At 46.0% G+C, this 14,635-nt stretch overlaps 1 protein-coding gene across 1 annotated transcript in view; it reads left to right on the top strand.

Moving 5' to 3' along the window:
- Positions 1 to 14,635, top strand: part of LOC139158437 (solute carrier family 9 member C1-like) — a 186,295-nt gene that overhangs the window by 79,591 nt on the left and 92,069 nt on the right. The window contains exons 11-12 of the mRNA XM_070735749.1: positions 1,709 to 1,875; positions 2,626 to 2,766. Coding sequence (XP_070591850.1) covers positions 1,709 to 1,875; positions 2,626 to 2,766 — 308 coding nt within the window. The remainder of the gene's footprint in view (positions 1 to 1,708; positions 1,876 to 2,625; positions 2,767 to 14,635) is intronic.

Here is a 14,635-nt window from a genome sequence, read left to right as displayed (position 1 = left end):
TAGGATTTGGAAATTTCTGGCGACGTTTCGACGAGGTCTCACTCGTCATCTTCAGGCTGGTGTTTCTGTCCTTGTTCTCAGGCGAACACTGCGAGACCTGAGCTGCCTTCCTTCTATAAATACTGGTGGCTGGGTGTGGTTTGATGGCTCAGCAATTGCCTGCTGTGTAGAAACTTCCTGATGAGTCAGTGGGGTAACAATTGGGGTCGTTGATATAGCTGAGGTATGCTGATTAGTTAATGGTTGTAGATTAGGCGTGATATCCTGAGTAGTTGGAACTTGCAGGCTACTTGATTGTTTTACAATGTGTGTTCTGAGTCTGGTTTCTATGGCTGGGATACGTTTGAGAGCTGGTTTCCAGATGTCTGGTAAGCGGGAGGTATCATCCCGCTTGTTCATATTTTGGGGATGTTTTTCTATCTCGATGGCTTCTATGATTATTCTTTTGCTGTAGTGTTCTGTTTTGGAAATTAATTTGGTACTGTCGAAATCAATTTCATGTTCCAAATCCTACACGTGAAGAAACCCAAATATACCAAGACCGTCATACCTGTACCCGTGAAAATCTACGAAAACAAAAATAATCATATTGTATCATTTTATCATATTCAGTTTTTATATTCTTTCAAATCTGAAACATTCTTTACATGATGTATGGTATTTAATATCTTCATATTCTAAATTGTAATTCACAGTCCAAATATCAGAACATCTTCATATGTTTAATTTATTTCAAATACAACAAGATGGCAATTCCTGACTTTGGGTTTCTCCCATTTAACATTTGAACAGATACAAGAATGAACTGTAATTGAGTATTCAAATAACATAGTTTAAGTAATAGGTTACTTTACAGGATTCACAAATCTGCCAAAGTCAGCAAAGAGTTTGGCTGATTTGTGAATCCTGTAAAGTAACCTATTACTTAAACTATGTTATTTGAATACTCAATTTTAAATGTTAGTGAGTTACAGTTCATTCTTGTATGGTGCCAAAGGAAGGAAAATTTTAGGAAAGAAGTAGAATAGGGCAGAGAGCTAAGAAAATAGCAGGAGAAAGTGAGAGAAAGCATGGCGGAGAGGGAAAGAGTCTTCGGAGAGGGGCGGCATACAAATCTAATAAACTTAAACTTAAGAATCCTTTAGGAAGCATAAATGGTGATAATAATAATAATGAGATTGTACATAGCCTCAGGGAGAAATTGTAGGGAAACTTCCAGGAAATAAGTAAGTTATTGAATACAGAGAGTAAGTGATACAGACTGAAAAGTAATGTAAAGGCAAAGATAGAAACAGGAGAAGAAAGTGGGAAATGTGGCAGACGCTAATGGGTGGAAATAGCAATTGAAGACAATGCTTTACTTAAAATTGAATATAAAGTTTCCTTCAAGTTGAGCTATTTTATTTTAAAATTTCATTTTATAGGCTAATCAACCCCCAAACAATTTACAATTTAAAAAATCCAACAAATTAAAAATGCAATTAACCTAGAAGAGCAAAATACAAAAATAAATCAAAGCAGATTGAAACCAAAATAAAACCTTGGCTCTGCAATTATCCTGTCCCGAAGACCTTAGAGAACAACCAGATCTTCAATAATTTCCTGGTGGTAGGAGTCACATGATTATTTATAGATTATAATTTATACATTGATGCCAACATATTTCATGCACATTTCACAATAACCAATTATTTTTCTCTTATTACAGGGCTTTGTAATATAACTCTTCCAAAGCGTATGGCAATGTTTAATGCTATTCAACGTATTAAAAAAATGGAAGCCAACACTTTCACAATGCTAAAACTTGATCGATTTTTGGCTGATGCAAACTGGTCAATGGTGGAAAAAGCAATCAAAATAGATTACCCTTACAGAGTAAGGAAAACAAATGTTAAATACAAATAAATTAATATGGTACAGTGATACCTCATCTTATGAACCCTTCGCGATACAAACCCGGTGTTTAAGATGTGTTTGCCTCTTCTTAAGAACCATTTTCACCTTGTGAACCCGAGCTCGGGTGCGTGTGCTCTCTTACTGCACGTGCGCTCCCTTACTGCCGCAGGGATTCCCCTGCCTTGTGACTGCCACCGTTGGGATTTCCCATTTACTGACAAAAGAGCCCCCAGCTTGCTAACACCCGTCCTATGGCATACTGTGCTGGGACAAATGTGCGCGTGCCCATAGAGAGCTCTGCATGCCACCTCTGGAACGCATGCCGTAGGTTCATCACCAGAGGTGTAGTTGTAAGTGGAGTGAAAGAAGTAGAATGCAACTAGATGGAGAAAGTAATATTAATACAGAATATAAATTTTAGATAAGCAATAAATGAGGGAGATACTGTTTCTTAATTAAGATCAAGCTGTAGCAATGACTGAACAGAGAGAGTCGGGCAACCCGCTCTTTTAAAGTTCCCTGTGCGAAGGCACGGCTTGACAGTTGTTTGAATTAGCCCATCACGTCTTGGCCAATCCACGACCGGCATGCATATTTGTGTGCCGTGCCTCTGTACCAAACAATAAAATTAAATATTATTTGAATACAATCTTCCCCTGATTGACTAAATAATGTAACATCATTATCATTGTTTTTAGTTACACTACTGTTCTTTTCTTCCTCCTACAGCTAAGTGCAGAAGAAATTAATCAATTGGGCAGATTACTTAGATGTCCAGAATGCAATGCAGATATTACATTTGAGAGAGATCCTGAACAAATTGCTGAAATGTTCGAGGAAGCCAGGTTACGTCTCTTAACAGCACAGATAGTTAGTATTTTTGTTTTCCTTAATGTTTTTTGTTCTACATATATTTAATGTATGTAATCTGAAAGCAAAAGTATTTAGCAGGACTAGTAAAAGCTTTTGGAGTCCCCTTACTCTTACTGCCCCAATAATTCCTTGGTCACCAGTATTAAATTATTTACCCATCCACAGTCATATATTTGAGATGGGTGGCTATATAAATTGAAGAAAGTAAATATACTAAGGTGACCAGATGTCCTGCTTTTGGTGGGACAGTCCTGCTTTGGATAAATTGTCCCACGTCCCTTGGGTTTTCAAAAATGTCCCGATTTTGGAATGGAAGAGGGGGACTGCCAGTAGTGGGGGGAGAGCAGGAGGGGAGGGGCATGTTTCAATTCTGCCCCTCCTCGTTGGTAGCAAGGTCTTTTCCCTGCTCCCACCCCTGCCCCAACTATGCCATGTTGACCATGGCTTGGTTGGTCAAAGGCAGTGCTGTGGGGTATTCTGTGGAGTGTGAGCCTGGGATGGTGCTCGGGGGCCACTGTAGCAGCTGGCGCCACAAGGACCTGAAGAGGCAGCGGCACCAAGCCCCGGAGCGGCCCTCCAGCCACGCGGAATGTCACTCTCCATCTTCCCCAGGCACGACTGGGTGCTTGACAGGTTTTCCTCTTCCTCCGCCTCCCATGTGAGTCCTTCTGGCTGGCTCCTTCAGTGGGAAAGGCCCAGTCAGCTCAGCTGCTGAGCCCCTTCTCCTTTCCCCCCTCCTCCTCCTCTTCCTCCCCCTGACACATCCACAGTGTGTGGTGTGACTTGAAAACAGACACACAAAACAATGGGGGAGGAAGGGAGGAAGAGAGGGGGGAGGAAAGTAGGGAGAGAGAGAGAAAGAAAAAGACAGGAAGGAAGGGAGAGAGAGAGAAAGAAAAAAAGAAAGAAAGAAAGAAAGAAAGAAAGTGTTCTACCAGGCTCTCTGATAGGAGCCTCCCGAAAATTCAAGGATACAAATTTCAGACGCACACACGTTTGAAAATTCAAAACCATGTTCTTTATCACAAAAGTCAAAATAAACTAAGCCCTCTTTTTGCATTACAAAGAGCACTCTTCCCAAAACAACCAGGTAGTCTGTACAATTTCCCTTAAGCAGTCATTAAGTACTTAGCCAGCAGCTGTGAAGAAACTTCACACCCCTTCTTCTTCCAACAAAGTGAGACACACACACATGTTGCTCTGCTTTGGTTTCAAAGGCGTGAAAAAGCAACAAAGTCCAGCACACAAGATTCCTGATGAACTGCGATCAGATATTCTTCCACAATGGTCAAACCCACATGCTGCTATTTATAGTAGCAGCCCTAATTACTGGAGCCCCACCCAAACACAGGTGGCCTCCCTTATTTCCTGTAAAATGTTCTTACTTGGTCTCTTCTACTCATAATTCTGCGCTTGCGTGGGTCCAAAATGTCATCATCTGAAGCAATAGAAGATAAGGAAGATTGACTGCCTTGGCTGTGTGCCAAGCCCTCCTCTGCCGAGTCACTCCCACCTTCTTCTTCGTCCGAGGAAACTAAACTCTGAACTGATTCTGTCGGCAATAACACAGGCCTGTGACATATTGAAGTTTCCCCTGCATCCACCTCCCCATTCCCTGGGGCAGGAGATGGGCCAGAGCCAACCACAAAAGAAAGAAAGAAAGAAAGAAAGAAAGAGAGAGAGAGAAAGAGAGGGGGAGGGAAGGAGGAAGATAGAGAAAGGGAGGAAGGAAGAGAGAAAGAGAAAGAGAGAGAAAAAAGGAGAGGAAGGAAGAAGAGAGAAAGAAATAGCGAGAGGGTGGGAAGGAGAGAGAGAGAATAAAGAAATAGGGAGGGAGGAAGAGAGAAAAAAGAGAGGGAGAGAAGGGAGAAAAAGAAAGTGAAAAAAGAAAGGGGGAGGGGGAGAAATAGAGAGAATGGGGGAAGAAAGAAAGAGAGAAAAGGAGAGGAAGGAAGGAAGAAAGAAAGAAGGAGAGAGCGAAAGAAAGAAATAGAAGGGAGGGAGAAAGATAAAAAAGAGGAAGGAGGGGAGAGAAAAACTGAAAGAAAGAAAGAGGGAGGGAGGGGGAGGGAGGGAGAAAAATAGAGAGAAATAGAGAGAGGGAGGAAGAGAGAGAAAAGGAGGAAGGAAGAGAATGAAAGAGAGAGAGAGAAAAGGTGAGGAAGAAAGGAAGGAAGAGCGAAAGAAAGAACAAGACAGTGGACAATACTAACAGTAATAATACAAATAAGTATACATAACCCTGATCTTCCAACTTCATCAGTACCATTCTCTGTTTCTATTTCTTCATCATGTTTTCCATTAATTCATTTAAACATTCCATATTTTTCGGAGTATAAGATGCAGCAGAGTAAAAGACGCACCTAGATTTTAGAGGTGGAAAACAAGGGAAAAAGTATTCTGAACCAAATGGCATAGTAATATATTATTTAATAAAATATCAGTGTAGTCGAATACTTTTTACAAACATGTATTCTTTTTATAACCATGTACAGTGGAACCCCGACATAAGAGCTGCTCTACTTAAGAGCAACTCGAGATAAGAGCTGGGAGGGGAGAGATATTTTTGTTCTACTTACAAGCCCAAATTCGAGATACAAGCGCCAAGGAGCTGTCTCCTGAAGCCAAACGCTAACTTCCGCGTTCGGCTTCAGGAGACAGCTGCGAAGCGGCGCGCGTGTTTTAAAAGGTTGCAGCCGGCCTGGGGGGCTCGGGGGGGTGCTTGCAGCTTTCTTTCTTGCTCTTTTTCTTTCTCTCTTTTACCTTCCCTTCCTCTATTTCTTCTTTTCTTTCTCCTTCCCACCTTCTTCCCTCCCTCCCTCCCTTCACTCATTCCTCTCTTACTCTCCCCTTTCATAAGTTTCCTTGCTTCCTTCCTCTGTTCCTGTCCCTTCCCCCTTTCTTTCTTTCTTTCTTTCTTGCTCTTTTTCTTTCTCTCTTTTACCTTCCCTTCTTCTATTTCTTCTTTTCTTTCTCCTTCCCACCTTCTTCCCTCCCTCCCTCCCTTCACTCATTCCTCTCTTACTCTCCCCTTTCATAAGTTTCCTTGCTTCCTTCCTCTGTTCCTGTCCCTTCCCTCTTTCCTTCCTTCCTTCCCACCCTCCGTCCATTCATTCACCCATTCCTCTCTTGATCGCTTAAAGCCGGTCCCTGGTGCAAAAAGGGTTGGGGACCTCTGTCCTACAGGATTGGGTGGCAGAGAAGTTGAACATATGTAAATTTAAAAGTTTAAGAAAGTTTACAAGTTAAGTGAAAGAAACTTCATTATTCATTTATATGTACATGTACATTTCTTCATTAAAAACATGTCTTTCTGCATAATTTAGACTAACTTTGTGAGTTTTTTGAGGGCTGGAACCAATTAAAATTATTTACATTAATTCCTATGGGGAAAAGTCGTTCGAGATAAGAGCTGCTCGACTTAAGAGCCCAGGTCCGGAACGAATTAAACTCGTATCTCGAGGTACCACTGTATACTTTTTACAAACTTGAAATTTGTCAGCTTTAAGACTTGTGAACTTCAACTCCCAGAACTCCTCCTCCACTCATGCTAGCTCAAGAATGGGAGTTGAAGTCCACAAGTCTTAAACTTGCCAAGTTTGAAGATCCTGGCATCCCTAATTCCTAACCCAAAGGTTTTCAAACTTGACAACTTTAAGACTTGTGGACTTCAATTCCCAGAATTCCTCCTCTAGACATGCTAGTTGGGGTAATTAGAAGGCAAAAACAACCCCATTTTTGCAAAAAATGGGTGGGCAAAGGGTCTGCAGGGTGCCCCTGGGTGCTGGAAGATGGCAGAAATGCCCTTGTTTTTGTGAAAAATGGGCTGGGTTTTGCCCATTATTTCACAAAAATTGAGACATTTTTGTCTTCCCCCCCAGTTCCCAGGAGTTCTCTGCAGGCTCCCCAGACTCTTTGCCTGCCCCATTTCTATGAAAAAAACCCAGGGGGAAAACAGTTCATTTTTTCCAAAAACAGGACCATTTTTGCCATCCTCCAGCACCTAGGAGCTCTCTGCAGGTGGGAGGGGAGGGGCTTCGGAATAGCCAAAATAACTCTATCTGTGTATAAAAAGCCAATATTTTCACCCTCTTTGGGGGGAGGGGGAAAGGTGTGCCTTATACTCCAAAAAATATGGTAAATAATTTTCTTTGCACCATGTATTTGTTATCCCCTACTAATTTACTAATATTTAATTTTTTGAAAATTACTCATTTCACCATAATTTCAATATCCCAAATGTCTAGGACATAAAACAAAACATTAACAACATTTAATCAATCCTGGGAATATATTTCAAAATCCCCACAATTTCTAATCCTTAAATGTTTAAATTCACTATATACTTCAATGCACAATTAATATTAATAATACAATTATTATTATTATTATTATTATTATTATTATTATTATTATTATTATTATTATAATAATATTTGTATGTCGCCCTTCTCCGAAGACTAATTACCTAATCCTAAGCTTCTACCTACTAAGCTTAGTTTATTTTTAATTACAATAGATTCTATTATCTGTTAATGTGTATGCTATTATTTTCCCTATTTTTATTTTCTATTTTTTCTTGTTATTAATATAATTTATCATTATCTATCATCTTTTAACCGTATTGGATTTCCATCATTTAATCACCCTTTTATTTCTCTCTCTTGGAGTCTTATAACTCTTTTTGAGGAACTATGTTTTTCTATCTTCTGAGAAAACAGTGACCTGAGAAGCAAAAGGAAATCAACTTTATTCTCCACTGCATCTGGAAGGAGAGTCCAACATGGGTAATGTACCAATCCTATTGGTAGAGACTGAGTTATAATTAGCATAATAATAGCTACCGCCCCCTTACTGCTCCCATGAGCCCCAGTTTTAAAAACTCAATCCAAGAGTAGAGACATACTGAGTTTTGCTCTTAGGAGTTATACATATAGTTATATATATAGAAATAAATTATATTTAAAATGATTGTTGTTGACCTGTTTAATCCTGTTCTTTGTCTTTCAGGTTGAAAGGATCACAGAAGAAGGAAGAACAGAGGAAAGGGGTCTCTGCCCTCCGCGGGCAGCACCCCCAACGATCCTCTTCAGGGGTTTTGTATTCCCTCCATGGGAACACCCCGTAGAGGAGCACCCAGCCTGGGGTCCCTGACCTCCGTGGCCAGACCAGGGCTGTGGGCTGAAGGTGGAGGGGTCCGCCCCCTCCACTGGGAAGCCTGAAGGTGCTGTCGCTGGGCTCTCGGTGAGGAGCGGAGCCGCGCCTCTCAGCTGTTCGGCGGCCGCCGAACAAGCCTCCGCCGCCGCTGCCGCTGCCTGGGAAGCCGCAGGGTGAGCGAAAAGCACTGGGACGGCCGGAAACACCGGCGAGGCCAGTAGAGCCACGAGCGCGCCGCCGGAGAAGCAGCGGGAGCTGCTATAGCCGCAGAGGGGCTGGAAGCCGCAGCGCTCCCCCCCAAAAGGGAAAAAAAGCCGCGAACGGCATGGGGGCCGCCATGTTGGTTGCTACTTGTGCAACCCGAAAAAGCGCCAACAGGAAGTCCTTCCTGCAGCTGGTAGGCGCGAAGAGGCTGCAAGCCTCAGTGCGCAGGCGCGATTGGCCAAAGAGGACGGTGGCCATCTTTTTCTGACTCAGAGCCAAAATTTACTGAGCAACGAGGCTGCAAGGCCCAAACGCAGTCGGTTCCTCAGCCACACGAACACTGTGAGTACATGGAGGAACAAGCGGGACTCGAGAGGGCTGCTTCCCCCAATGTGGTTAAGGAAAAGCCCAAAGGGAAGTCCAAGGAGAAGTCCAAGACTTCACAGTCCCCAGCCTCAGCCTCATCTATGAAGGAGGCCGAAAAACGTATTAAGGCCTTAGAAAAAAGACTGGAAAAAGGACTCTACAGGCCTCCCCCTCTACAGTGCCACTGGGCCAGAGACAAGCAACACCTGACCCAGTCACCACACTGCCGGCCTTTGGCTTACCTGAGGAGGACTGGTCACCTGACAGGCAATCACCTATGTTGCCACGCATCATATCCTCCCCAGGCCCCTCATGGAACAGACCTGAGTCAGCTAGCTATGCTAGAAGAAGTTCTCTGGGCCCATCTGCCACGTTCACGCCCACAGCGGCGGGATTAAGGGCACAGGCAAGCACTTGGCAAGATATGCCACCCGACTTGCAGGACCTTATTGCAAATGTTTATTCTCAAGGCATAGTGGCTGGGGCCACTAAATATGGCCAGCAACCTTCTCAAGCAACAACAGGGCAGGTCTGGTCAGCACCGCCCCCCTCGGGCTTGGGGTCCATATCAGAGGAGCCACTCATGGGAGAGGACAGCGATAGGGAGTATGACCTCTCTGAGGATGAAACCACTCCCGAGCAACCTCAACCGGTAGGCCTGTTTAAGCCAACACTGTTCAGGACTCTGCTATTTAAGGCTAAACAGGTGATGAACCTACCAGGTACAACTAAAACAGCAGAAGATGTAGACAAGACCCCAGATGCCTTGCTACAGGAACCTCAGCCCGAGTCAGAACATTTCCCAGCATCAAATATTTTTCTGCAGGGAGCCAAGCGCCCTTGGCAATACCCAGCAGCAGCTCAAGGTCCATCCAACCTGGAACGTCGTTTCTACACGTTCGACGAGGAGGTGGAGAAACTCCTCGAATTTCCACCCATAGACCAACCGGTCGTGACCTTGGTCTCCAGCGCCCTGGTGCCCTCCGAAACAGGGGAGAGCCTGAAGCCAGAGGACCGGAAGGCGGAGATACTCCTGAAAAAGGCACACCAGATGGCGAGCTGGGGATTTCGGGCAGCAGCGGCTGCATCCTTCATAAATCGAGCTTCCCTCCGGTGGATACAGGAGATGCAATCTCGCCTGGGGCCGGAGGATGGAAGACTACGTCAGGACCTGGCTAAGCTACGAGCTGCGGCGGAATTTTCCGCGGATGCCACATTGCACGCGGCTAAATTTTCCAGCAGAGGCATGGCTACCACACTTGCAGCACGCCGACTCCTGTGGCTTCGACACTGGCCAGCCGATCTGAAGTCCAAATGGAGACTGGCGTCAGCCCCATTTCAAGGCTCTATGCTCTTTGGGGATATATTGGACAAGGTCCTAATTGAGGACAAGGACAAGCGGAAGGTCCTCCCCAGAACAGGCAGACGGCAGGACCGGAGATCAGCGCCATATACGAGGCGCCAAACGCCCCGCTGGGATAGCTCCACAGGGGCGGGTCAGGGCCAAAGGTCGTACTCGCAAGGTCAGTTCTCAAACCAAACCTTCAGAAGCGACCGGGGGTCCTTTCAAGACCGACCCAGGGGCTACCAGAGCTCGAGGCGGCCCTTTCGGGGGAACACCCAGAGAGGCTTCCGCCGCTCTAAGTGACTCTGCCAACCATTTGCCAATCGGCGGGAAACTCCAGCACTTCAGCACCTCCTGGTACACCACCTCCTCAGACCAATGGGTCCAAGCTACGGTGTCGGAAGGTCTACGCCTGGAGTTTGTAGGCCAACCCCCCAACCGGTTTATACACTGCCCAAGGGTTCGAAAACCGCAAGACAAGCAACAACTACAAAACGAAATTGCTCATCTGCTGGAAATCCAAGCCATAGAGCCGGTACCGCCACAGGAGGAGGGAAAAGGATTTTACTCCAGGATTTTCATTGTTCCCAAGTCTTCAGGAGGTTGCAGGTTGATTCTCAACCTGAAGCAACTCAACATCTTCATAAAATACAGGCGATTCCACATGCACTCGCTTCAAACTATCTTGGCCTCAATCAGATCACAGGATCTGTTAACGTCCATCGACCTGAAAGAGGCATACCTGCACGTTCCCATACATGCATCACACCGGAAATACCTCCGTTTTTGTTCAGAGGGAACACACTACCAATACAAGGCCATGCCATTCGGCCTGTCGTCAGCTCCACGGACTTTTACCAAGCTCCTGGATGCCCTGATGGCACACCTGTGCTCTCAATCCATCAGACTGATGGCGTATCTGGACGACATCATCATACTGTCCAGGTCGCCAGCGCAGGCGAGACAGGACTTAAACCAAACTATGCGGACATTGGAAGCTCATGGCTTTACCATCAATCAGGAAAAGAGCCAATTGATCCCCCGAACCAGACTTTTACACCTGGGAGCGATCATAGACACCTTGTCGGGCTCAGTCTCACTCTCCCCAGAGAGGATAGTGAATATACAACATTTGATAGCCGAACTCAACCAACACAGACAGGTTCCCATGTCACTGTTGTCAAAGGTGTTGGGAACCCTGGTCTCAGCTATAGGGATTGTGCCCTGGGCCAGGCACCACATACGGGCCCTGCAGTGGTTTTTACTACCGGCACAAAGGGCCAAGGTGAGCCACTCACATCAACGAACTCACATACCACGACACGTCAAGGTTTCCCTGAGATGGTGGACATCGCCCGCAATACTCAAGGGTTCTTCCTTTCAGACGCAGGACAAGATGATTCTGACTACAGACGCCAGCCTCTACGGTTGGGGAGCTCACATCGGCCCCCACATGGCGCAGGGCACGTGGTCAGCAGAGGAATTGTCACCTATAAACATCAACTTCCTCGAACTCAGAGCGGTCTTCCTAGCTCTTCAGGCTTTCCACTCTATTGTCCAGGACAAACACATACTAGTGCTTACAGACAATGTGGCGACCAGAGCCCATTTGAACCACCAAGGGGGCACGAGGTCGCGTCGCCTCATGGACGAGACGGCAAATCTGTTCGATTGGGCCGAACTTCACCTAGCGTCCTTATCCGCAGAGCACATTGCCGGGACCAACAACACCCAGGCAGATTGGCTCAGCAGGACTACATTAGACCCGTCAGAGTGGAGGCTGGACCCAGCGCTCTTTCAACAGATATCGCACAGGTTTGGGACTCCATCTGTAGATCTGTTCGCCACCCACCGGAATGCACAGACCCAAAGGTTCTATTCACGTTTCCCGGAACCGGGGTCAGAAGGGGTCAACGCCTTGCGGTCAGCTTGGCCGACAGGACTGCTGTATGCATTTCCTCCAGTAAACCTGATACCAAGGGTCATAGAAAAAATTCTCCAGGAAAAGGCAGAGGTTCTGATGGTGGCACCACACTGGCCACGCCGGCCGTGGTTCGCCGACCTGATGGCTCTGTCACTAGTTCCACCATGGAGGATGCCAGACAACATCATCACCCTCAGCCAAGGGAACCTGCTACACCCGGATCCCCAGTGGCTACAACTAACCGTCTGGCACTTGAAAGGCACAGATTAAAGCATCAAGATCTGCCGGAGAAGGTCATCGATACAATTCAGGCTGCTCGATGTCCCTCGACTTCAAGGATATACCAGGCCACGTGGGCTGCCTTTTGCACCTTTTGTAACAAGGAGGGCAAGAACCCCAAGGAAGCATCGGTGATTACAGGCAGGAATAGACCGGGGATTGGCTCCTAACACATTAAGGAGACAGGTGGCAGCACTCTCCACCATGATTCAGATACCGGAGTCTCATTCGCTAGCCCATCATTCGTGGGTAAGAGACTTTATACGTGGAGCCTCAAATTCACATACACCACCGGTACGGAGATTCCCCTCATGGGATCTATCGATAGTACTGAAGGCCTTGACAAAACCACCATTTGAGCCTCTGAGATCAATTCCACTTAGGCTCCTCTCCTTGAAAACAGCCTTCTTAGTAGCGGTCATTTCGGCACGCAGAGTGTCAGAGATTTCAGCCCTCTCTGTGAGACCAGATTTATGTATCTTCTATCCAGATAGAGTGGTACTCCGCTTGGATCCGTCGTTCATTCCCAAGGTGAACACTTTGTTCCACAGGAAACAGGAACTTATATTGCCTGACTTCTGCACGCATGGAGACCATCCATCAGAATTAAGATGGCATAAGGTTGACGTAAGACGTGCTCTAAAGATTTATATCAGGAGAACTGCAGCATTCAGGAAGTCTGAGACTTTGTTTATTTCATTTGCTCAACACAGAATGGGACTTGGACTATCTTCTAAATCGATAAGCCGTTGGCTAAAGGACTGCATTCTGGAGGCCTACAGAGCGGGAGGTCACGACCCCCCGCAGGGCTTAACAGCTCATTCAACCAGGAGTGCAGCCACATCGGCGGCCTGGACGACACAGGCCTCTATAGAAGACATTTGCAGAGCTGCTACTTGGGCGGCACCTACGACATTTATTAAGCACTACAAGTTGGACTCATTTGCGTCTGCTGAGGAAGCGTTTGGTAGACATGTGCTACAGAAAGTGTGTGCATCTCCAACGTCCCAGTCAAGACCTTCTCCCTCCCATGGGCAGTAAATCTTTGGTATATCCCATGTTGGACTCTCCTTCCAGATGCAGTGGAGAAGACCCGTTGTACCTACCTGAACGGTCTTCTCGATGCACTGGAAGGAGAGTCCAAACCCACCCGACTAGTTGAAGTTCAGAGACGTCGGAGATGGGGAGTTGAAGTTTAGTTGTATTAATAAAAATTGGTTATCCTCTTACATGGTTTTTCGTTTTTAAAACTGGGGCTCATGGGAGCAGTAAGGGGGCGGTAGCTATTATTATGCTAATTCTAACTCAGTCTCTACCAATAGGATTGGTACATTACCCATGTTGGACTCTCCTTCCAGTGCATCGAGAAGACCATTCAGGTAGGTACAACGGGTCTTTCATCCAATACTTCTTGTTTTCTATGATAAGGAGAAATCACAGATGTTATATGACCCCTAGTAATCAATCCATTTTAAGATTATTATTATAATTATTTATTATTTATTAGATTTGTATGCCGTCCCCCTCCGTAGACTTGGGGCGGCTCACAACAATAATAAAACAATATATAACAAATCTAATAATTAAAAGTCACTAAAAACCCTTATAAAAAAAGAAAACATACACACAAACATACCATGCATAAACTGTGTAGGCCCAGGGGGATGTCTCAGTTCCCCCATGCCTGGTGGCAGAGGTAGGTTTTAAGGAGTTTACGAAAGACAAGGAGGGTGGGGGCAATTCTAATCTCTGGGGGGAGCTGGTTCCAGAGGGTTGGGGCTGCCACAGAGAAGACTCTTCCCCTGGGTCCTGCCAGATGACATTGTTTAGTTGACAGGACCCGGAGAAGGCAAATTCTGTGGGACCTAACTGGTCGCTGGGATTCGTGCGGCAGAAGGCGGTCTCTGAGATATTCTGGCCCGATGCCATGAAGGGCTTTATAGGTTATAACCAACACTTTGAATTGTGACCGGAAACTGATCGGCAACCAATGCAGACTGCAGAGTGTTGGTGTGACATGGGCATACCTAGGAAAGCCCATGATTGCTCTCGCAGCTGCATTTTGCACGATCTGAAGTTTCCAAACATTCTTCAAAGGTAGCCCCATGTAGAGAGCATTACAGTAGTCGAACCTCGAGGTGATGAGGGCATGAGTGACTGTGAGCACTGACTCCCGGTCCAAATAGGGCCACAATTGGTGCACCAGGTGAACCTGGGCAAATGCCCCCCTCACCACAGCCGAAAGATGGTTCTCTAATGTTAGCTGTGGATTGAGGAGGATGCCCAAGTTGCGAACCCTCTCTGAGGGGGTCAATAATTCCCCCCCCCAGGGTGATGGACAGACAGATGGAATTGTCCTTGGGAGGCAAAACCCACAGTAACTCTGTCTTATCAGGGTTGAGTTTGAGTCTGTTGACACCCATCCAGACCCCAACAGCCTCCAGGCACCGGCACATCACTTACACTGCTTCGCTGACTGGACATGAGGTGGAGATGTACAGCTGGGTATCATCAGCGTACTGTTGATACCTCACCCCATGCCCTTGGATGATCTCACCCAGTGGTTTCATGTAGATATTAAATAGCACGGG

The sequence above is a fragment of the Erythrolamprus reginae genome, chromosome 1 (genome assembly GCF_031021105.1).
Source record: "Erythrolamprus reginae isolate rEryReg1 chromosome 1, rEryReg1.hap1, whole genome shotgun sequence".
In the NCBI taxonomy this organism is placed as follows: Eukaryota; Metazoa; Chordata; class Lepidosauria; order Squamata; family Dipsadidae; genus Erythrolamprus; species Erythrolamprus reginae.
This window is presented reverse-complemented; position numbering and strand designations above follow the sequence as displayed.